The 24,804-nt window shown below is 34.8% G+C and overlaps 1 protein-coding gene across 2 annotated transcripts in view; it reads left to right on the forward strand.

Annotated features, from left to right (window-relative positions):
• Positions 1 to 19,491, forward strand: part of RO60 (Ro60, Y RNA binding protein) — a 33,817-nt gene extending 14,326 nt beyond the window's left edge. For both annotated transcript variants that reach the window (XM_045298157.1, XM_004706652.2), the window contains exons 2-9: positions 49 to 650; positions 9,065 to 9,285; positions 10,265 to 10,411; positions 10,700 to 10,837; positions 12,286 to 12,402; positions 13,257 to 13,370; positions 13,608 to 13,754; positions 17,518 to 19,491. In XM_045298157.1, the coding sequence (XP_045154092.1) occupies positions 71 to 650; positions 9,065 to 9,285; positions 10,265 to 10,411; positions 10,700 to 10,837; positions 12,286 to 12,402; positions 13,257 to 13,370; positions 13,608 to 13,754; positions 17,518 to 17,670 (1,617 nt within the window). In that variant the 5' untranslated portion in view covers positions 49 to 70 and the 3' untranslated portion in view covers positions 17,671 to 19,491. The remainder of the gene's footprint in view (positions 1 to 48; positions 651 to 9,064; positions 9,286 to 10,264; positions 10,412 to 10,699; positions 10,838 to 12,285; positions 12,403 to 13,256; positions 13,371 to 13,607; positions 13,755 to 17,517) is intronic.
• The last annotated feature ends 5,313 nt before the right edge of the window (positions 19,492 to 24,804 follow it).

Here is a 24,804-nt window from a genome sequence, read left to right on the forward strand (position 1 = left end):
CATATGCTTTCTTTTTCTTTTCTGGTTTTTTTTTTTTTTCCCGGATAGGTTTCCTAAGAGAAAGTAAAAAATGGAGGCATCTGTAAACCAAGTGCAACCACTGAACGAGAAGCAGATAAACAATTCCGAAGATGGCTGTGTGTGGCAAGTCACTGATATGACTCGACTACAGCGGTTCTTATGTTTCGGTTCTGAAGGTGGAACTTACTATATCAAAGAACAGAAGCTGGGCCTTGAAAATGCTGAAGCTCTGATGAGGTTGATCGAAGAAGGCAGAGGGTGTGAAGTGATACAGGAAATAAAGTTGTTCAGTCGAGAAGGCAGAACCGCAAAGGCAGAGCCAATGCTCTTCGCACTTGCCGTTTGTTCCCAGTGTTCCGACATAAGCACAAAACAAGCAGCATTTAAAGCTGTTTCTGAAATCTGTCGTGTTCCTACCCATCTCTTTACTTTTATTCAGTTTAAGAAGGATCTTAAGGAAAGCATGAAATGTGGAATGTGGGGTCGTGCGCTCCGGAAGGCTGTTGCTGACTGGTACAATGAAAAAGGTGGCATGGCCCTTGCTCTGGCAGTTACAAAATATAAACAAAGAAATGGCTGGTCTCACAAAGATTTGTTAAGATTGTCACACCTTAAACCTTCCACTGAAGGTAGGCACAAGATCTTCATTGTGGGGGAGGAATGAAGTGTTTTAATGAATAGCAAACAATTTTTGGCATAACACAGTTGATGTGGATCAAAGAACATGAAATTTGGGGGAGGTGGTTTAAATCATTTTATTGGGGGCTCGTACAACTCATCACAATCCATACATATATCCATTGTCAAGCACATTTGTTGCCATCATCATTTTCAAAACATTTTCTTTCTACTTGAGCCCTTGGTATCAGCTCCTCATTTTTTTCCCTCCCTCCCTTATGAACCCTTGATAATTTATAAATTATTATTTTTTTCATGTCTAACACTGACCGATAACTCCCTTCACCCCCTTTTCTGTTGTTCATCCCCCTGTGAGGGGGTTATATAAAGATCATTGTGATCGATCGGTTCCCCCTTTCAACCCTCACCTTCCCTTACCCTCCTGGTATCGCTACTCATTATGGGTCCTGAAGGGTTTATCTGTTCTGGATTCCCTGTGTTTCAGCTCTTGTATGTACCTGGGTACATGCTCTGGTCTAGCCAGATTTGTAAGGTAGAATTGATGCCAGGATAGTGGGGGGTAGGGATCTTTAAAGAACTAGAGGAAAGTTGTATGTTTCAATACTGCATTACTGCACCATAACTGGCTCACCTCTTCCTTGTTGACCGTTCTGTAAGGGGATGTCCAATTGTCTGTAGATGAGCTTTGGGTCTCCACTTCGCACTCCCTGTTATTCAGAATAAGATTTTTTGTTCTGAGTCTTTGATGCCTGATACCTGATCCCATCGACAACTCATGATCACACAGTCTGATGTGCTTCTTCCATGTGGACTTTGCTGCTTCTCAGCTAGATGACCGCTTATTTACCTTCAAGCCTTTAAGACCCCAGATGCTATATCTTTTGATAGCCAGGCACCATTAGCTTTCTTCACCACATTGCTACCTTAATGCTAAACCTAAAAATATATGTACATAGATCTATTCCCCCATCATTATATGTGAATATATTTACATATGTACATGCGTGTATTTAGACCTCTATAAATGCCCTTTGCCTCCTAATTCTTTCCTCTTTCCTTTTACTTTTCTCTTGTCCCACTATCATATTCCATCTTCATTCGGGTTTCAATAATTTCTCTCAGTGACATTACCCTTGATCAAGCCCTACCGGGCATCCTACACCCTCCTCACTATGGATTTTAGATCACTTTTTGTTCCCCAATCCCTGGGTTTGTTAGCACCCACTTCCTTTCCCCTGCCTCCCTCTCTCCCGTGAACTATTGGTCCTCATTGTTTTCTCCTCTGGATTGTTTATAGGAAAAGGTTTTTTGTTGTTGCTAGACTCCAAAGCATAGTGACCGTATGTTCAACAAAGCAAAACTGTCCAGTTCTGTACCATCCTCATAGTTTTGAGCCCATTGTAGCCACTCTGTCAATCCGTCTCATTAAGGCCCTTATTTTTTACTGATCCTCTACCAGAATTAATGTCCTTTTCCAGGAACTGGTCTCTCCTGATAAATATCCAAAGTAGATGAGACAATGTGTCACCATTCAGTCTTCTAAAGAGCATTCCAACTGTCCTTTGGTAAGACAGATTGGGTTTTCTTTGGGCAGTCCATGACACTTCTCAATATTCTCTGGCAGCACCATAATTCAAGGGTTTCCATTCTCTAGTCTTCCTTGCTTATTGTACAGCTTTTGCATGCCTGTCAGGCAATTGAAAACACCGTGGCTTAGGTTAGGTACACTTTGCTAACTAGCACTTAAGAGAGTTCTTTGGTAATTTATCATTTTATTTCTTCACTGATTTCTATGAGCATGATTGTGGACTGAAATAAACTGAAATCCTTAACAACTTTATTCTTTTCTGTTTTTCTTGAGGTCAATTTTGGTCCAGTTCTGAAGATTTTTATATTCTTCATGTTGAGTTATAATCCATACTAAAGTCTAGCTTCTCTGGTTATTTGCTCAGCATACGGATTGAATAAGTATAACGAAAGACTACAATCCTGATGCACACCTTTTCTGATTTTAAACCACTCAATATCCCCTTATTCTTCTAACAAATAATTCTTGGTGTATGCATAGGTTGTGTATAAGCATAATTTGTATTCTTAAATTCCTGTTGTTCATAGTTATGATCTACATTATCTTCAGCAAGATTTTACTTAGATGTTTTTGGATAATGCTGCACTCTGTTGTCACCATTCTTGGAATGCGCACAAGTATTGAATGCCTGGCAGTGAGTTGGCCAGTCTTCCAAATTCCTTGCCACACACTAGTGAGTGCTTCCATAACTGTATCAGTAAGTGGAAACAGTTTGATTGATACTCTGCGCATTTCTGGACCCTTGTTTTTTACTAATGCCTTCAGTGTAGCTTATACTTCTGCCTTAATACTGTCGATTCTTAACCATGCACTACCTCTTGAAATGGCTGAAACTAATTATTTGATACAGTGACTGTTCTCTCCATCATCTTTTGATGCTCTCTGCATTGTTAACTATTTTGCCCATAAAATCTATCAGTGTTGCATCTCAGGGCTTGAATTTTTTCTTAAGTCATTTCAACTTGAGATACTCTGAGCATGTTCTTCCCTTTTGGCTTATTAATTCTAGGTCTTTGGGTCTTCTTGAGCTTCCTTTTGAAATTAGCTACTCTGCATTCAAGAGTAAGTTTCAGAGTCTTTGTCTTTTTCATTCCTGATTTTTAAAGGCCATTTGCTTTCTTTATGTTTGGTGTTCCTGATGTCCTCCCACAATTCATCTTCATTAGTGTTCAGTGTGTCAAATACGTTATTGGGATGACAGGTAAATTCAGGTGGGGTACACTAAAGGTCATATTTTACATCTCATGGACTTGTTTTTAATTTCTTCAACTTCAGCCTTTGCTAAGTGTATGTGAGCAATTGATAGTTTGTTCCACAGTCAGGCCCCCGACCTTGTTTTAACTAATACTGGACTGTTCCATCTCTTCCTATAGATAAAGTAATTTTTATTCCTGTTTTCCATCTGGCAAAGTCTATATCTGAAGAAGTTTTTGATCTTGTAAGATTCTATCATGCTATCTTTATCTTCCTTTCCATTACCTCTGAGAAGTGTTAGGGAGATGGAAACCTTGCTTCTGGAAGTATATAGAGCTAAGTGAAGGATTTATTGAGAAATGGTAGCATCACATATTTATATTTTCACTCAGTAAGATTTCTGTGATTTTGTAGCAATACTCTTTGACTTACCTTGTAAGTTCATAGACTTGCTGTTGGTAAGCGCTGTGGAGTCACGTTCCAACGCATAGCGACCCTGTTATGCAAGGCAGAAGAAAACACTGCCTGTCCTGCGCCATCTCATAACTGTTCCCGTGTGTGAGCCCATTGTTGCAGTCACACTACCAGTCCTTCTCCTTGAGGGCCTGCCTCTTTTTTGTCATCCTTTACTTTACCAAGCGTGATGGCTTCCAGGGAATTGATCTCACCTGACAACATGTCCAAAGTATGTAAGATGAAGTCTCGCCATCCTTGCTTCTAAGGAGCTCTCTGTCCATACTTCTTCCAAAACAGATCGGTTTGTCCTTGTAGCTGCCCATGGTACTTTCATTATTATTCTACAGCACACAATTTAAATGAATTTATTATTTTACTCTTCTATCTTCTTACTCGGTGTCCAGCTTTCACATGTATATGAGGCAATTGAAAATACCATGGCTTTGTCAGGTCCACCTTATTAGTCCTCAAAGTAACATCCTTGTTTTTCAATATTCTAAAGAGGTCTTGTGCAGCAGATTTACCTAATGCAACTCATCTTCTGATCTATTGACTGTTGCTGCCATGAGCATTGATTGTGTATCCAAGCAAACAAAATCTTAGGCAATTTCAACGTTTTCTCCATTTATCGTGCTGTTAGATATTGGCCAGTTGTAAGAATTTTGGTCTTCTTTACATTGAGTTCTAATCCATACTGAAAGCTGCAAGTGCTTCCAGTCCTTTCAGCAATTAGGTTATGTCATCTGCATATCACCAAATGTTAATAAGCCTTCCTCTGATGCCACATTTTCGCTATAGTCAGTCTTATCTGATTATTTGCTCAGTACATATTTATATATATATATGTATATGTATAAATAAGAGAAGTTACAACCCTGTCACACACATAGAACTTAATTCTGACCATAGCAATTCTATAGGACAGAACAGTCCTGCCCCATAGTGTTTCTCAGGCTGTAAATCTTTACAGAATCAGGCTGCCACATCTTTCTCCCACAGAGTTGCTGGGGAGTTCAAACTGCTGACCTTTTGGTTAGTTGGCATACTCTTAACCCCTGAGCTTTCAGAGTGTCTGTACAGGGAGGCTTCAAAAATTTGTGGGGAAAGTGTATTATCTTTTCATTTCAATTTCATTTTTCCACTAATTTTTGAATCCACCTCAAAGCCCAAACTCAGTGTCATCTAATAGATTCCATCGAATAGTGACCCTGTGGAACAGGGTGGACTTGCCCTGTGAGTTTTCACGACTGTAATATGGGATGAGAAAGCTTTGTTCTCCCGAGGAGCAGCTGGTGGCTTCAAGCTATAGACCTTGCATTTAGCAGCCCAACATACAGATAACTAACTCACTACGTCATTTCCATTAAATCAATTCCAATTTGTAGCAGCCCACATAGTGTTTCTAAGACAGTAAAACTTTATATGAGCAGCCCAGCCTCATCTTTTTCCTGCTGGATTCAAACTGCTGGTGTAGCCAGGCATTGTGACCCACTACTCCATCAGAACTTATGCAACCTCAATGTTTTGATTCCAAGACTGTACGACAGTGTAGAAACCCTAGTTTTTGAGGCTTAAATCTTTACAGGAACAAATAGCTTAATTTTTCTGCTGCAAAAGGGCTGGTGAGTTTGAACTCCCAACCACGTGGTTAGCAGCCCAACACCTACCCAAACCCAGAGTGCCACCAGGGTTCCTTATATAATCTACCCACACCGACGCATACCTCCATAGAGTATATTGTAACACTTAGCGACCCTAAATAGAGTTTTCCAAAGCTGTAAGCCTTTATAGAAGCAAGCAGCCTCATCTTCCTCCAGAGTGGCAGGTCTGTTCCTACTGCTGACCTTGACATTAGTAGCCCAGTGTTCTGTAACCTAAAGGCTATTTGAAATAGTGTTGAAAGTAACTAGAAGTTTAAGATGTTAATTACCTTCAATCAATCACCTGGAGGATTTATTTTTTCCTTAGGTTTAAGGGGTTGCTAAGAGTCTGAATCCATTAGACATCAATTGTGTTGTTAATGTATGGGAAGAGACGTTTGAGCAGTTAATTAGATCTACAGTAATTACTTAGTTTTTCTTAGAGAATAAGCACTTCTTCAGCAAAAAATAGTGCAGTGTTTGTTCCCTTCCCTTCCACGTGTGTTTTTAAGGTGACTTAAAAGAACAGGAACCCAATAGAAATACTTTGTTTTCCAGGCTTTTAAGTTTTCCACCTTTGAGTACAGTTTACAAGGGCCTTCAAAACTTTATGGAAGAATGTCATTATCTTTAATTTTTCCATGAACTTTTTGAAGCCCCTTAGTACTTTTCTGTCACTCTATGAGTGACAAATATTTCAATTTTTCATCCCTGGCAAATATCATAGCAGGTTCAGGCTTTTGTAGTTCTTACTGTATAATGGTATCTTCTTGCAGAGAATCATCTCAGTAATTTATAATTTATCACTGCTTAACTCTAAGTGGATTTTTAAAGTGAAATTTAATAATACGTTATTAAAAATATTTATATACACAAGCATGTTCCTATTTTGATTTTTTATTAGAAATTACATTCGTTTTTTTAAATGGTAGAATACTGATATTATAAATCCCTCCCTTCAAAAAAACATACTGAATATAGTGTGTTCTAACACCAGATTTCTTATTTTTACTAAACATAAAGTACTATATGTATATTTTTTATTTAAAAAAAGATGTTTTAATTAAAAGTAGATTATTAGTCAGTTTTGAAGACCAATAGAAACGTGCTTGAAACATTGATGTATGGAGTCCAGTTGTATATGTAGACATAGTTTTGGAAATGTACTATAATTTAACGAGGCTCTTACTAGCAGGCAATTAAATCATTTCCATTTGTTTTACTATTACAGAATACTGAAAAATTAATTGTGTATTTAATATTTCAGTAATCATTGATATAAATATAAATACTGAGACAAAAAACTGACATAGATTTTATATTTTAAAACAATTCACGGGAGGGTAGAGGGAAGGGGAGGGAGAAAGGGTGAATAGATTATAAGGAATTATATGTCACCTCTTGGGGGATGGACAGCGGAGAAGTAGGTGAAGAGAGACGTCAGATCTTGTAAGATATGACAATAATAATAATTTATAAATTATCAAGGGTTCATGGGGGATGGGGAGGGAAAGGAAAAAATGAGCTGATACCAAAGTCTCAAGTAGAAAGCAAATGTTTTGAGAATGATGATGGCAACATGTGTAGAAATGTGCTTGACACTATGGATACATGGATTGTGATAAGAGTTGTACGAGTCCCCAATAAAATGATTTTTTAAGAAAGAAACCCCAGCCCAAAAAATAAATAAGTAAACCATAACTAAGAAAAATTACAGAGCTAATTTATAAATCCATGTGCAGTATATGAGCGTGGCCAGTTTTTTCACATATGAAGACTATCAGCAATGTTTTAATCTTACTCAACAGGAAAATAAAGTATGTCTTGTTATTTGAATTTCCACTTGGGGATAGTTTTTTTTTGATGTGATGATTTTTTCCCCTGCTGTGGATTTTATTGTTGTATCTGTCCTTTTAACCATTGGGTTGCTATTGTTCTTATTATTGATGATGGTTACCCTCATTCACCCAGCAAAGAACTAGTGAGCACTGTTGGGGACAGGCACTGTTGAGATGCATAGCATGGGAGTTAATAATTCGTCGTTTATAAATTTCTCCCTAATTCTTTGTCTTTTTCTTTTTGGGGGGCAGGGGTATTTTTAAGTTTGGAATTTTAATATAATCTGTTTTTCTTCATAGACATGGGATTTTATTTCAGGTTTGGGAAAAGTTTTCCAATTAAGATGACCAAAATCTTTACCTATGGTTTCTTTCCAGCATTGTCATGATTTCATTTGTTACTGTAGAACTTTTAAATCTGTATATAAAGGACATGGGATAATCCAGCTTTATTTATTTATGTGTTCATGAAGTTCCTGCATGGTAGTGAAGTGTGCAAATAATTATTTGGACTTTTGTTTCCTGGTATATAAAATGAGGCATTAAATGTTCCCTAAATTTACAAGACTAACATTAAATTTTATTTTCATTTAATTTTGCCTTTTAAAAAGACAATAGAATACATACATTCATGAAACATTTTATCACACGGTCATTTAGACAGTATAATGTTTTGTGCCCAGTTCTGGAAAATAGCGAGAGTCATTCAAATGTAGATGGTCCTGCATATGTTGACTTTTGAAAAAAGATTCAAATTAGACTTCAGAAATAGCACATTGACTGAATATGGCTTAGAGTTGTGTTTTATTTTGGTTTCACAATGATTGTGGAGACGGTTAATTCTTTGTCACCATTTAAAAAATACGATGACTTGAAAATTCGTGTTTTAACTTTTCTTGGATGTAATTTTTTCTCATTTGGTTGAGGCAAAAACGCTAATGAGAACATAGTCTCCTCAGTTTTCCAGCCAGCAAGGACCACTTCCTATGAAATCACGTAGTGTGTCACTGTGCTTGTTTCACACCTGACCCTGTGCACATTTGAAACAGAAAAATGCAGTCCCCACCTCTTGTGGGTATGTGAGTTAAGGCCTAGAAAGATCTTGCAGCTCATTTACTGGCATAGATTTTCTCTGTTTCTATTACATGTAATAAAAGGAATGAAAACAACTATTATTTTCCTTTTTTTTAATGTGGCCTGTAATACTTTCTCATCTATAAAGACATAAAAATTACATATCAAAAGTGCACTTCCACTTATCTCTACTATTTAGCACCTCAAATGGTCAATTGAGTATGATTAAAATAAGATGTACCGTTACACTTGTAAGTTGTTCTGAGATAGATAATATGTTTTATCTTACTCCTGATTTTATAAAGTACTACAGGTATATCATTATCTTTTTTATAAAACATTAAGCTGTTTTAATTAAAAGTGGATTATTTGTAAATTTTGGAAGCCAATTGAGATAGTTGTATATATAGACATCATTTTGTAAATGTACTACCAAAATTTCTAATTCTGGTGCCTCAAAAAAAAAAATCCTCTAGTGAAATGACTTTGGATATAGATTTTTTTTTCTCTTCTAAACTCTCTTGATAATGACCGTCATCATATATTCTCTTCTCATTTAACCTGTTTTATTTTTAATCTGGTAATTCAACCTTTTTATTCTTTATTTTGTTAAGGACTTTCCATTGTGACCAAATATATTACAAAGGGCTGGAAAGAGGTGCATGAATTGTACAAGGAAAAGGCACTTTCTGTGGAGAGTGAGAAATTATTAAAGTATCTGGAAGCTGTAGAGAAGGTAAAGCGAACAAAAGATGAACTGGAAGTTATTCATCTGATAGAAGAGCATAGATTAGTGAGAGAACATCTTCTAACAAATCACTTGAAGTCTAAGGAGGTAAGTAAATTATAATATGTGATTAAACAGATTCCTACATGATTTGAGCAAATGTTTAATGATTTACAAACACATCTCCCAGTGCCACGAGGTAAGCCTGACAATCTGCTTTGGTAAGTATGTAATGGTATAGTCATTACTTTATTAAGAAAGAAATTAACTATATTTTGATAGTAATGTTTATTGAAGACCCATTTCACAAATGTAGCTGACATTTAGTAAGTTGTAGACCCATACTAGAAAATATACTGGCTGATATGCCGTCAGTTAAAATTTTTCTATGCAATTCCTTTTGATCCACTTCACTTTCTAATTTTTATAATACGCAAGATAGCTTATTTGATAACCCTTTGACCAGTTAGCCTAGATTTTCATTCTAAAAGTATTGTGAACCCCAAAATAAAGGCTAAGACCAGTGGTTCTCAACCTTCCTAATGCCATGACCCTTTAATACAGTTCCTCATGTTGTGGTGACCCCAACCATAAAACTATATTCATTGCTACTTCATAACTGTAATTTTGCCACTCTTATGAATCGTCATGTAAATATCTGATATGCAGGATATATATTCATTATTACAAATTGAACATAATTAAAGCATAGTGATTATTCACAAAAACAGTATGTAATTATATATTGTGAAATATTTATTTCTAATTACAAATAAATGAAATTTTGCCTTGAAGCATGGTGTAGCATGGATAACAGTCATCAAGCTGGGTACTCATATGTGGGCATATCTGCATGTGGGCAGACCCGCCTGGACACAGAGGAGCGTGTCTCGGTTACTAAGACCATCGGAAATGTGTTTTCTGATGGTCTTAGGGAACCCCTGTGAAAGGGTCGTTCGACCCTCAAAGGGGTCGCAATCCATAGGTTAAGAACTTCTGACTTAGGCAATATATTATGATATTACTATGTTACACCAGTTCATTTCCCTTTTGATTCCTTATCCATCTATGTATGTTGCTACAATAGGTATGGAAGGCTTTGTTGCAAGAAATGCCTCTTACAGCATTACTAAGGAATCTGGGAAAGATGACTGCTAATTCGGTGCTTGAACCTGGAAGTTCAGAAGTATCTTTAGTATGTGAAAAATTGTGTAATGATAAGCTGTTAAAAAAGGTAAGCATTTTCAGTGTCCTTTCTTAGCTCCTATTAATTCAAAAAATTGGTTTCTAAATTTTAGAAATGCAGTCATTGTAATTTTCAGGTATTCTGAGATTTTTTTTCTCATACCAAATTTCTTTTTTTACTCATAACCTAAGGTTAATATGTCCTCCGTTTTCTTCCCCCCCCTCCCTTTTTGAAAGATATTTACTTAATACTAAGAACAATATAAAGATCCAAGAAGATAATTAGTATTATATTTAACTTGACTTGTACATTTACTTTCTGTTGTCTTGTTTCTAGGCTCGTATACATCCATTTCATGTTTTGCTTGCGCGAGAAACGTACAAAACAGGGCATGGGCTCAGAGGAAAACTGAAGTGGTGCCCTGATAATGAGATTTTTAAGGCATTAGATGAAGCTTTTTACAAAACATTTAAGGTAATAATTTGATTTAATATCTTACAAAAACATTTTACTGGTCAGAGGACTGGTGGAATAGTGCTGATCCATTGAACTGCTAACCTCAAGGTCAGCAGTTCAGATCCACTAGATGGGACTTTCTACTCCCGTAGTTACAGTCTCAGAAACTTATAAGGGCAGTTTCACTTGTCCTATATGGTCTCTATATCCTAAAAACTCACTGCCATCGAGTCATTGCGTACTCCAAGCATTCCCCTGTGGGTTTCCAAGGCTGTCACTGTTTACAGGAGTAAAGTGCTCAGTCTTTATCCTGGTGTAGTTCTTGGTGGTTTCAGACAGACAACCATGCAGATTGCAGCACAATGCTTAACCACGACCATCAAGGCTTCTATAAGGTCACTATAGTCGACATCAACTCGATGGCAGTGAGATTAATAGTTAAAATCATTTGGGGTTACATACTAAATTAGTCATCTTCTTAGCTCATATAAATACACCCACTCCTCACTTGCTGACAAGATTTTGTTCTAAAAGCAAACTCATTACGGAAAGTTGGTTTGCTAAACATCAAAGGAAGACTACATCATTACGTTCCAGCCAAACCACTGAGAATAATAGAATAGTAAGTTTACAGATAATCTTAACCATCACAGATAGTGTTACTCACACCTCATGTTTATTAATTTTTATATGATAATAACCTTATTATGTGCAAAATAATCAAATGGTAGATATTTCATTCTCATTATAAATGTACATTGTTGAGATAAAAAGATAGTAACTGAAGAGTAGGCATATATACGTTTGTTATAATTTTATGAAATAAAATGTTTTTCCCTGACTTTGAGTAACAACTAATTGACCTAATATCCTTTTTATAATTTTTCTTTTCCAAATTTAAACCTTTGCATTCTTGTTGTCCTTTCACATGGTCTTCAGTCCTGTGTTCCCCCATAATCAATCAATAATGGCCATTTGCTTTGTTAAGAAGGGAAATTTAGTTGGTTAGTTGGTTGCTTTTTTAGTAATGGAAATCACGTGTCAGACCCACAAATTAACAGTTTTGATTTTTAAATTTTTTTGTTACAAATTCTTATGTTCCTTTAGTGAAAAAGACATGTGAATATATACAAGAGGGCTTCAAAAGATTCATGTAAAAATGAAATTGAAAGAAAATGAAATTTTTCTAAGAACTTTTTAAAACTCATGTATATTTTATTTTATTTAAACATATACCTTAATGTAAATATATATACCATAATGCCTATATTCTAATATACTCATATTTAAGTAAAGTATGTATAATATACATATATACATACACAAGGACTCCTTTAAATAAAATGACATTTCCTTGTAAGTCTTTAGAATGAAAAATTGTGAAATCGGATTTATTAGAAACTTTACATGCGGTTTCTATGATTGCATTTACTGATTTTTTTTTTTTTTAATCTTTTCCACTCTAGACAGTTGAACCAACTGGAAAGCGTTTCTTGCTGGCTGTTGATGTCAGTGCTTCCATGAACCAAAGAGTTTTGGGCAGTGTACTGAATGCTAGTGCCGTTGCTGCAGCAATGTGTATGGTAAGAAAACTAAGACAATCGAGAATTTTTGAAATCATAAGCAAATCTGTAGAATGGGGTAAAACTATGAAAAATTAGATATCAAAAATCATGTTTTCACGTACTTTGCACATTTCTCTATCTTTTCATAACCATGTAATTTTTAAGGCAAAAATTTTAAGTGTATAAAAAATCTACAGAATTTTCAGAATAGAAATTATAATTTTTATAACAAAAGGATCAACAATATGTTTGATAAAACCATGGTTAGGAATTTACTTAAAGAATACAGAAGTTAAAGACCATTAAGAAACCTGTTAAAAGAATCCAGTTCTTAAGTTCTAGTCATCTGTAACTCAATAGTAGACAAATCATAGGGAAGATTCTTAGCTTTTGTTCTGTGACTATTCCTCACAAAATAAAAATGAAAATAATACTCCATTTGCTTGAATTTTTTTTTTTAATATCTTTATTGGGGCCTCTTACATCTCATCACAATGCTGGAGAGAATTTTAAGAACCAATTTCTTGGTGAATGAACTTTGAACTACTGTTATCTCTTACTAGCTCCAAAACAAAATAAAGCTTAGTGATGTAAACATCATAAGATGGTTTCTCTTGAAGTTTTATGAACTTCGAAATCCAGTAAAACCTGTGAAAGCCCAAACCTTGGTAAGGCATAAACCTGTCTGATGTGGAAAACGATAGTATTTCCACTAAAACAGGCAGTACAAAAGTGCGAGGATTGCACCCTGAGAACCAGGGAAAACAAGACTCGGAAGATCCAGGCAGTTGTGTTCTGGCTCTCACAAGTTTCACTATGTCGAATTCTTTTCCTCAGAATCTGTTGAAAATTAATACCATTGAATTTTTCAGATTGTCACACGGACAGAAAAAGAGTCTCACGTAGTAGCTTTTTCAGATGAAATGGTACGATGTCTAGTCACTCCAGATATGACTTTACAAGAGGTTTTAATAGCTATGAATCAGGTAAGAAATTTACTTACTAAATTTACCTAACTTGCATTATATAATAATTTTATATACACTTTTGGAGAATAAATTGTTATTAATTTTCTCCTGAGAAGCAAAAACCATTACAAACGATATATACAGGATTTGTGAAAACCTATATATTGGCTCTGAACAAAAAGATGATACTAGAAATACTATTGTTGTACAATATAGGGCACTTATTTACTTTTATTGTGTGTGTGTGTAAATTAGATCCCAGCAGGTGAAACAGATTGTGCTCTTCCAATGATCTGGGCTCAGAAAACAAACACAGCTGCTGATGTCTTCATTGTATTCACTGATAATGAGACCTTAATTGGAAATGTTCATCCTGCTGCTGCTCTAAGGGAATATAGAAAGGTAAAATTTATTCTGATATGTTTTTTCATCCCATATAATACTAAGGTGTACTCTGGATTGACTAGAGGAACAAATTCATAGACACTCCTATGTGTATAAGAAAGAGCTTTATATAAAAGAGCAATTGTATATTGAGAAAACACCCTACCCCTCTCCAGATCAAGTCCCTAAGTCCTGTGTTAGCCCACATATCCGATAATAGTCTAAAAATTCCTCTTCAGACTCATGAAACATATGCAATGATGCTGAATGCAAAAAGATCACAGAACAGTGGGTGGAAAGTCTTACGGATTCAGTGGCAGTGGAAGCATCTCAACGCTGGCAGGTGCCTCCTCCATCTCCAGGGCTCTAGTGTAGCTCCATGTGTCTTGTCAGCAGGAATACAAAGCAGAATCTGTCTGCCCTCCAGTGATCTATTTATCTCCTTCACACTTCCAGAGGTGGTCATCAAGCGGTGACCTGATTGACAGGCTAGACTCCACCCCTTCTCAAGTTGGCAGGAGATTATGTAATTACCACACTAATTTCTTAGATATAACCTTTTATAAACTATTTCTACAGCCACTTCTGTATCATTGTATAGGAATCTAATGCCAGTTATAGATTCATAATTACTTGAAATAAAGGCCACCCTTAATTTTTTTCCAACCAGTTTCAATGCTATAATAACCTTTTCAAACAATATTCTTTCTAATACTCAACAGAAATAGATACTACTTCCAGGTAGACATTTCTGATATATAGCAACCATATAGGACAGGGTAGAACTGCTGTTTGAGGTTTTTAAGGCTATAAATCTTTACAAAAGCAATAAGACTCCTATTTCTTCCATGGAGTGCTGGTGGAGTCAAATTCAAACATTTCCATTAGCAGCCCACTGAGTATCCCACTATGACAAGGCTCCTTATATCTTAGCTACAAATTATTTCATCTGCAATGGAAATCATACACAGGAATCAAATCCTCTACATATATGTAAAGTGATCTTGATGAAGTTCAGTACTAGTCAAAACATGGCCAGGGGCCAACTGTGGGACAGACCACTAATTTCTCATACACAAAATTGAAGCTGAAGAATATTAAAACTTATGAGAGCAAAAGTACAACCTTCAGTAGATCCCACCTGAACTTACAGATCATCTCAAAAATAGATTTGACTCATTGTACACTAATGACCAAAGACCAGTTTAGTTGTGGGCTGACATCAAGGACATCATACATAAAGCAAAGGTCATTACAGAGAGACAAGAAAGAAAAGCCCCAAATGGATGCAAGAAAAAAACTACCATATATACTCGTGTATAAGCCGAGTTTTTTTCAGCACATTTTTTATGCCGTTTTGTGGTAAAGTTAGGTGCCTTGGCTGATACTCGGGTAGGCTTATACTCGAGTTTATATATTAAGTTTGTTCTTTCATGTAGCATAGCTAAATCAATTGGGAGGAGGAAAAAGAAAAACAGATTTCAAAGAACCATTCAAGATGAAAAAAGTATAGTATGAGGAATTATACAAAGACTTGGATTAAACAGAGAAAGAATATGCTTGTTAGTTTTCAACTTGAAGAAAAAAGAAAATCAAGCCTCAAGTTGAAGGATTCTAGGAGGGTGGATATAGTGACCTAGGAAGCATTAATAGAATATGGAAGGTATGCAGACTTCCTGTACCTGAAAGAACTGTTAGTATTCAACCATTTCAGGGGTCTCAAGTTAGCAAGAACTAATTATATTGAATATATATATATACATATATATTCGAGGTTCCAGGGATTGACAGACTACTAAGATGTTTCAACAGAGGTGCAGCACAGTAAGTACTCATCTTTGCCAAGAGAGCTCCATATTTGTATCCATTCCAAGGACAGATGATCTATCAGAATTCAGAAATTATTGAACATTATAACTAATAGCACACGCAAGTAAAACTTTGCAGAAGATAATTCAAAATCACATACAGCAATATGTTAGCAGGGAATTGCCAGAATTCAAGCCAACTTCAAGAGAAGACATAGAACAGGGGTATCATTGCTGGTGTCTGATAATTCTTGGCTGAAAAGATAATCCAGAGATGTTTGTTTGTGTTTTACTGACTATGCAGTGGCCTCCGACTCTGGTTCATAATAAATTATAGACAGCACATGAGGCATGGAAACCCAAGAACACTTGTGCTCATGCAGAATCTGTGTATAAACTAAGAGGTGGTCATTCAAATAAAACAAGGAGATACTGAGTGATTTAAAATCAGGAAAGGTATATGTCAAGTTTGCATACTTTCTGTATTAAATATGTATACTGAGTAAATAATCCAGTAAGATGGACTATCTTTAGAGGAATGATCATTAATCTGTGATAATGCAGATGATATGCTTGCTGAAAGCAAGGAGAATTTGAAGCACTTGCTGATGAAGAACAAAGGCTACAGATTTCACGTCAAAAGGGGAAAACAACCCATTTGGACCAGCACAACATAGTGATAAATAGATAAGCTTGTCTGGCTTGGACAAAGTACACCCAGAATGCTCATTAGAAGCAAACATAGTAAAAAGAAGAAGAAGAAGAAGCAAACATAGTGAGACATCACCTGTGTGCTCTGGGCATATCATCAGGAGACACTAATCCCTAGAGAAGATCAGCGAAAAAGAGAAAGACCTTCAAAGAGATGGATTAGCATAGTGACAGTACTAGTGGGCTCAAACAGCAACAACTACCAAGAGTCATGATGGCACAAACCAAGCCGCGTTTCCTTTTGTTACCTTAGGGTCTCTGAATCAGAACTGACTTGACAGAGCCCGACAGCAAAAGCAACATCTTTTATGATTGGTTTTGTTTACTGTAAAATTAAAAGGATCCATTGTGAATTTTGCTTAAGGACTTAAATAATTTTCCTTTATGCATGCTAATAAATCTTTCTGAAATGATGGCAGTGTTCTGTATCTGCACTGTCTATTAAAGCTACTGCGAGCCATAGGCGGCTGTGGAGCACGTGGATTGTGGCTAGCTAACTGGAAGGAGGGGAAACCTGGTTGATAAAGAGCCATGTGCTCCTCCAGTAGTCTAGCGTCATCTGGGACATTGGTAAAAATGCAAACACTTAGGCAACATCAAATTCTTGCTGAATCAAGGCTATGGGAATGAGACCCAGCCATGTATGTTTTACCAAACCATCCAGATTCAGATGTACATTTATCTTTAAGAAGTACAGGTGAAAAGAACAAATTTGGAATCCATCCTATGTCTGTCTCTTCCTCTGACTGTGGGCTTAAACAGATTATATAAAAAACACAAGTCATGGTGGCTACTAGTACTTACTTTTTGCACGGTTATAAGAATGATTAGAACAATTAAAGAGTTTATTACAGTCTCTGACAGTTCACACTTACTGCAAAATTATTAAAATTATTTTAATCTTAAATTGTTGCTGTAGAGGATATTAATACGTTCTTCCATGGGACTTTTGAATATTTTAAGTATCAAAGTTATAATCAAATTGATAAATCCAGAGGATATCTCCTTATGTTTACATATACTTATACATACTGCTCTAGTGTTTGATATATTGGTAAAAATGTCTGGCTCCTCCAAATACCTGGCAGAAATTACTGACTGCGCATGGTGGACTTTGCTCTAGGAGATGACAAATTTTATGGCAGGGAAAGAAATGTATAATGAAAAGCTGTAGTACAGAGATTATTTTAAAGTAGTTTAATTTTGGAGGGTATTTGCTCTTTAAATAGCTTTTAAAATATTATTTTGATCTTTTTCTACAGAAAATGGGTATTCCGGCCAAATTAATTGTTTGTGGAATGACAGACAATGGTTTCACCATTGCAGATCCAGATGATCGAGGCATGTTGGATATGTGTGGCTTTGATACTGGAGCTCTGGATGTAATTCGAAATTTCACACTAGATGTGATTTAACCATAACCACCAGCATGATCTTACTGAAAATACACACCTACTTCCCAGCGACTCTTAATCCTCTGAAAGATGATGTAACGTGTGATGGAAAGTACTTTACCCAAAAAAAAACAAACAAGGAAAAGAAGAAAAAAATTAGGATGAGTCCAAACTTTTTTCCTAACAAACTATCACTTGGGAGAAACAGTAGAATAGTTATTTCTTTGGGGAATAATAACATTTGTAAAAGTGAGAGCCAAAAGTATAATAAGTAGATTATGTATCATGACACTTTAACAGCTTGTGTGAAAAGTTTTCTTAAATGTTTTCATTGGGAAGGGGCAACTTTGATAATTTCCAAATACTCTGAAATGCACTAGACCATGTAACTGTGATGGAACATGAAAATCATCTGTAAACTTTTATACTGAAGAGGGAACATTTGATTAAACTTTGAATGCGTTTTTACCAGTTTTCAGAGTCTTCTAATACATAACAACTTTCTTATTTAATGAAAAAGATACTTCTGATGAAAAGAGACTGCAAAGTTTGTGCCTAAGAAGTTCATTTGATTTGGTGTTTTTGTTTTATTGTCTTGAGTGAAGGGTGTCGCTTGATAGTATACTTCTATAAATTATAAAATGATATGTGTACTCTTGTCTTCTTTTTTCATACACTTAGATGAAACCATAATTTAAGCATTTACCTCCCCTATTAAAAGTATAATAATTAAAATTTCAAATGTAACCAGATTAGCTGTTTCCTTACTTTAAAAAAATTTTTTGGTTTTTTCAGCCCATTACAAATTGGTTTTAGATATTTTTTCATTGTAAAAATGTCAGTGGCCTCCCTCCTTTTTTGTCCAATAATCATTTTGTGGCAATCATCTTTTTAACAGTTCAAAATATATTTGATTTTGTAAAATATATGTAACTCAACATTTGCCAGGTCAACGCTTTTTGCATATGTAATTCTGGCATTGATGACATAAGTTGATGTTCTTTTTTGGTAGTGGAATAAATTAAGCAAGCTATGTCCTTTGGGTTTAAAAGGCAATTTTTGAATGACATATTAGCACCAAACTAGTCTTTAAGAATTTTTCTTTTTTTCTATGTTAATTTCTGTACATTGAGTTTCCTTTTCATTACAATAAATACATTATTTACATGAACAAGTATCTCGTCATAAGTCTAATATTAAAGCAATAAAATCTCAATTTTACCATGATTGTCAAAGATAGGTTATATCATAAGATTTTTATTTGTATTCGTTGTTCTTTAGATATCAAGGACTTAATTATGAGTTTTATAAAGCCCTTAACATATTTGAAAAATCCAACTAATAAATGTAAGTTAACAGCCTTTCAATATATTTAGGTGTTAGAGGTTTTATGATTTGGGGTGAAGGGGGACTTTGGTGTAATATTGGAGTTTGTGTGGGTGTTTTCTTCTATATCTTGAAATATGGGCTCCAAGAATGATAGGAAAATGTTCCTTTCAGAACCCTAGCTGACTGGAATGTTGTCTCTGCATAACTAACATTGCAGTTTCTCAATGGGCTCTTTTTTCAGCAAGACTAGTAATAGGGAAAAAATGCATTGTTTTTCCTCATTATTGTCAGTTACATGGTGGCTTTGGAAATTATTGTTTTTAACCCTATATGAAGCATTGAATTTAACATGCTAACTTCTTTTGATATATTAAAATAAGTTTTTGTTTGAATCTTAAGTGCAAAGACCCTAATTGAATTGTGTAATAGCTCTTGAATTCTTTAAGTAGTCTTTAAATTCAAAATTATAATATGATTGATATTTTATTCGTAATAAAAATGTTAAATGGACAAGAGTACAAAAGATTATTTCCTTCAGTTATTTACTTTTGGTAGTACTCAGGCGAATATTTCTAAGAACTAACATTCCGTCAGAGAAAAACGTTTCAAAGTAACCTTTTTAAAGTATTTAGATATATTGAATTAAATGGATTAGGGTTGTGATTTAAGAATGAACAAACAAAAAGAAAAAAAACGGAAACTACAACAGAAGTAATGTGACAGGCAGCCCTGAGTGTGTATCTAGTCTAGTGTGTAGGTAAGTGAGAACGTGTACATGTGGTTCTCATTTAGCCAGATTCTGCAGGAGAAGTCTCCGCCTTTTTCACAATTAAAAAGTTGTACGTGCAACAAGTGAAGGTAATTGTGATAGAGAATTAAAGGAAAAATATACAAGTCTGTAAAATTGATCTTCAAAGCCTGGAAAACAACTGGCTATTTTCAAATCATAGGCTTTGGAGCCAAGGGTAAATCATATATATTGGCTAACTTCTCATTTTTTTATAGAGCTCTGAAGCCCAAAAGATGACAACATGGGAACACTAGACTTAGAAATATCCATCTCTTGAATTCTATACCAATATTTTTCCCCCTACAAATGGCAAGAACAGGAGATAAAATAACATTTTTCTAAACTTGTATTTAGATATTAGGAAACCTTATATATATATACATGATTAGGAATAGATAAATGGAGATTGTGAACAGGTATACTTTTGTAATTCATAGTAATCCTCAAGCACAGTTAATATTTGTTTATCTGTTGCTATATAACATAATTCCATAGATAAAGTAAAGAACTTTACCTCATTATTAAGTAAATGTATTCCAGTGGTAAGCAGATTTTGTATTCTGAATTAACTTTTCGGATTTCTGTGACAATACTTGAAAAAAATGTTGCTTTTTAAAGTCCTGATTAACAACAATAACCACCACCAAAAAATAGGTATGTGGTTACATAGGTAGAAATATGTGCATATATGTCTGTAGGAAGGTACATGTGAGTGCATCATGTGTAGGATAGGTATTGATAGACATGTAAATACAAGTCTGTATGTGCTGCATATGTCCATAGAAATGATAAGCACATAGGGAATACAGTTCGAGAAACTCCCGAGACACATCCAAACAACTGGAGTTGGTTTACTAAGTTGAACGGTTGTGGAGACCATAGGTTTGGGGGATAAATTAGTCAGTTACCATGATGTAGATTATAAAGTTAATATTTTGGTAAGTAGTACCTAGGGTCTTAAAAGCTTGTGAGTGGCCGTATAACATACAACTCAGTCTCAACTTGTCTGGAGTAAAGGAGAATGAAGGAAACCAAAGAGTCAAGAAAAAAATGAGCCTACAAGCCTACTAGCCAACAAGAACCACAGCCTCTTCTAACCTGAGACCAGAAGAACTGGATGGTGCTTGGGCTATCATAACCAATTATTCTGACCAGGGACACAATAGAAGCCCCAATTAAAATGGGGGGAAATGTAGGCCCAAACTGAAATTCCTAATTAAAAAGACCATACTTGTGAGAAGGAAAGATATAACCCCAAGATGATTGCTCTAAAATAGTTTTTCAGTGGTTTTAACTGAAACCACTCCTAATTTAGAGATCATCTTTCACCCAAACAATAGATTGGATTATAAAGTAAATATCACCCATGAGTAGTGAGTTCCTTAACCATTTGGTCAACGTTTACCTAAGAGCAAAGATGAGAAGGAAGGAGGGAAGCGGTAGGAAAGTTTGATCCATGGAAACAAACTGGAAAAAATGAAAATGTTACACATGATGAATATTGTAAACAATGTCATGGAACAATTTTTATGAAATTGTTAAATGGAAACAATTCACTTTGTAAACTTTCACCTATAAATAAAATAATTGAAAAATGTTTTTTAAAATTTGGATAGAGACTGCCTGTAAAATTAAACGAATAAAATAATATTTTATAAATACACACAATCCTGAGAAAACCTTTATTTCTTAGCTGGTATGTAAGTATTTTCAAGAGATAGTTGTAACTAGTAAGTAAAAACTAACAAGCCAACTCACCTTGTTTAAGTTTTAGAAATTATATATATTAACACTTGTATATTTTTAACTTTTATGAGGTTATTAGGTATACAGGTAAATTTAATGTTGTCTTACTCAAACCCTGGCTTTACTTGATTGTAGACAACCAATTTAACTTCTGTGATTTAGTTTCACACTCAAAAGTAAATAATGGCTTGCATAATAGAGTATACATGAGTCAATACATGTTTTAAAATTTTTAATTGGAGGAAGTCCTTCTAATACAAGTTAAAACTTTTTAACTGAAAACATTCTTGTTAAAATGTATTTTGAAAGATAAACATTTTATGGAAATGGTTCCATAGTCTAATTTTACCACTTATGCGCAGATTAGCAGTTTGTTCATAATGAAAATATTAAGTCTCAAGAAATAGAAGAAATAGAGAAACAAATTCATACTCTTTTTAAGTGAGGAGATGCTATTAAACATTTGCATCATTATAAATTAAGATAAATCACCAAATGATCAAATGTCATATCGAGGTTTGTTTTTCTGTAAATTTGTTTCTGAAATACATAAAATTTGGGGATATAAATCAGAACTCTTGAATAAATTTCAGGCTATTAAATGAAAAACACCTTAAAAACACAATCAGTCTACATGTAAACTACAATTAAAGGCTAAGACTTTGTAATTTTTATTAGCTTTATTTTACTTTGCCCTAAAGATAAAACCACAAGTCCAAGATTGTTGGTGAATCCCTTTAATAAATAGGTTAAATGAAAATTTCAGGTCCTCAATACCACATGTTTAGGGTTATGTGATCGTATCCCTTGTAGAAAAAATGTCATGTAGCTTCAATATTAAACATGCACAAGGAAGAATCAAAAGATAGGTGAAGTTATGGAATTGGTTGTCTAAGTTTTGTTCATTTTACTTTATTAGGTGTTCTCTGATTTCTTGTTTATTGGAAACTTGCTTTTATCCTCTTGTTTTCCTTTTCCTCTCCTGACATTTTTGTGCAGTTCTGGGCCTGCTGTACTTGGGCAATAAAAACGCTTGACAGGAGAGTCACAGTCCTTGAGGATTGGGAAGTTAGAGCATTTGCAAATGACTGTGTGTTCATATATTTAAAGTTGTATTTATTTTTTAATGAGTAAGGGCAGATCTTTAGGATACATACTTTCCCCAAAATCAATTTATATTGTATCAAAATATATTGTATATTTTTCACATTAGATATTTACAGAAATTTTGCAGATACATTATTCAATCTTTGTTTGCAATTATAAATTTATGTACCTGAATTTGAGAAAAGAATTGCTGTTATATAAATATTCATAGAAAATTAAATTGTCTCAATACCATCATTCTATAATTTTACTGTTGTCAACATCTTTGTGCTACTAGTTTGAGTTTATGTATATGAAGATAGATCAGAAAGTAATACTCCAGACTCAGAAAGCTTTATTAAATATATCAGAATCTAAAGCTGTTGTTTCTCAACATACCTTCCATCTAGATTTATGCACTTCTGAAAATAGTATTTACATCTCGAACTTTCCCACAACTGTACACCCCAGTGTGTACCACATCAGTTTGGGAATCTATGGGACTCAATTGTGTTGCTTTCAAGAGTTCTTTGAGTTGCGAGAGCAAAAAACTAAAAGGGTAATATCAGGGCTGTAGGAGTAATGGAGGAAAGTTTCCCAATGAAATTTTCAAAGGATAGACCTTGCTACCCTTTCCAAAACAAGCCATGTGCGTGCGTGGTCGTGGGAAAAAATGCTTTAGTACAACTTTCCTCACATCTGTCTTACCAGTGCAGTTTTCAGTTAAAGCTTACTAATGAGCACCGGAATTGTCCTGTGTCTTTGGAGGAAATCTTTTAAGATTACCCCCTATGAAGTCTGAAAAATCGTCTATATAACCTCTATGCCTTGAATTGAACCGGCCTCGCAGATTTCCTTGAAAGCCACCATGTTGTAGGGCCATTTTGGGAAAGACCCAAATGAGACTAAGCACATTTCTGAGAGCACTCGCCTACCACCATCTACTGATCACAGAGACATCTTTGAACCAGATCCCTAGTAGCAATACCCCACAAAATGTCAAGATTTATATAGGAAAGAGGTCAACATAGAGGTTATAAAACTATTACTGAAATTCAGGTATTTTCGATTTAAAAGTTTGTACATACAATTAAAATATACCGAGGTAATGGATTCTTTAAGAAGTTTTTATCTATTTGAGCTGATCCAATGGCTTTGTGGTGAGGCATTGGATTACTAACCCCAAGAGGTCAGCAGTTTGAAACCACCAGCCACTCAAGAAAGGCTTTCTCTTTAGTCCCTAAAGAGCTGCAGTCTTGAAACCCTCAAAGGCAGTTAGTTCTGCAGGATCACCATGAGATAGCAGTGCATTTTTTTGGTTTATGCATCACATATGAACACAAGTGATACTTTTTTAATTTGAAACAATTTACATTTCTCTGCTTTTAGGAGTTACCAGACTGTTTGAGTAAAATAGTAAATTCGCTATTTCTCCGTCTCATTGAAGGAACACCTGCTGCTACTATGTTCCTAGTAGTAAATGAGGTTAAAGTCTTTCTTTCAAATAAATTAGTACCAAGGTAAATGAAATTAGTGTAAACAATTGAAACTATTAAGTTATTGTTAAGGTTTATTTTAAATGAAATGGTTTCAGAATCCATACGTGACCAAATGCAATTACATGAAATTAGAAAATCAGGTCTGTCCATTTGCTTTTTTTTTTAACTTCCTGAAATTGGTACTTTATACAGAACAATGTTTGCATAGAATGCGTATGATAAAATTTATGTGCAAGTGCATTAGAGTGGGGGAAAAACCTTTTTACTGCCTTAAAATATAATAGCACTCTAGTGCAGGCATACTAGTTTCTTCCATGGGGTCTGTTCATTAAGTACTGCCTAATAATATTTAGTGTTTATGAAGTTCAGAACTCCTAAAGAGTCTCTTAGGACTTGTAATTTTACACAATGAATAGAAATTTAACCCTGCTTAAAATCCAATTGTATATGAGTTTTAAGTTTTATTCATTTAAAAATATGAGTAGTTCAAAACACCCACTGATGGGTTAATCTGGGCACGCACTTAGGTTTATAACATGTGACTGTTAACATCAGTAATCCCTGTAGTTTGTGACTTTTAATTATTTTGCGTATCAAATTATCCAAGAAGTTGAACTTTATGGCTATAATATGACCTCCAAGGACCAAGTTGCATATTGGAAATAAATGAAAAATAGTTTTACAGTTCCAAAAATGGTAAAATTT

The sequence above is a fragment of the Echinops telfairi genome, unplaced genomic scaffold (genome assembly GCF_000313985.2).
Source record: "Echinops telfairi isolate 266 unplaced genomic scaffold, ASM31398v2 ScPeMD7_7424;HRSCAF=8462, whole genome shotgun sequence".
In the NCBI taxonomy this organism is placed as follows: Eukaryota; Metazoa; Chordata; class Mammalia; order Afrosoricida; family Tenrecidae; genus Echinops; species Echinops telfairi.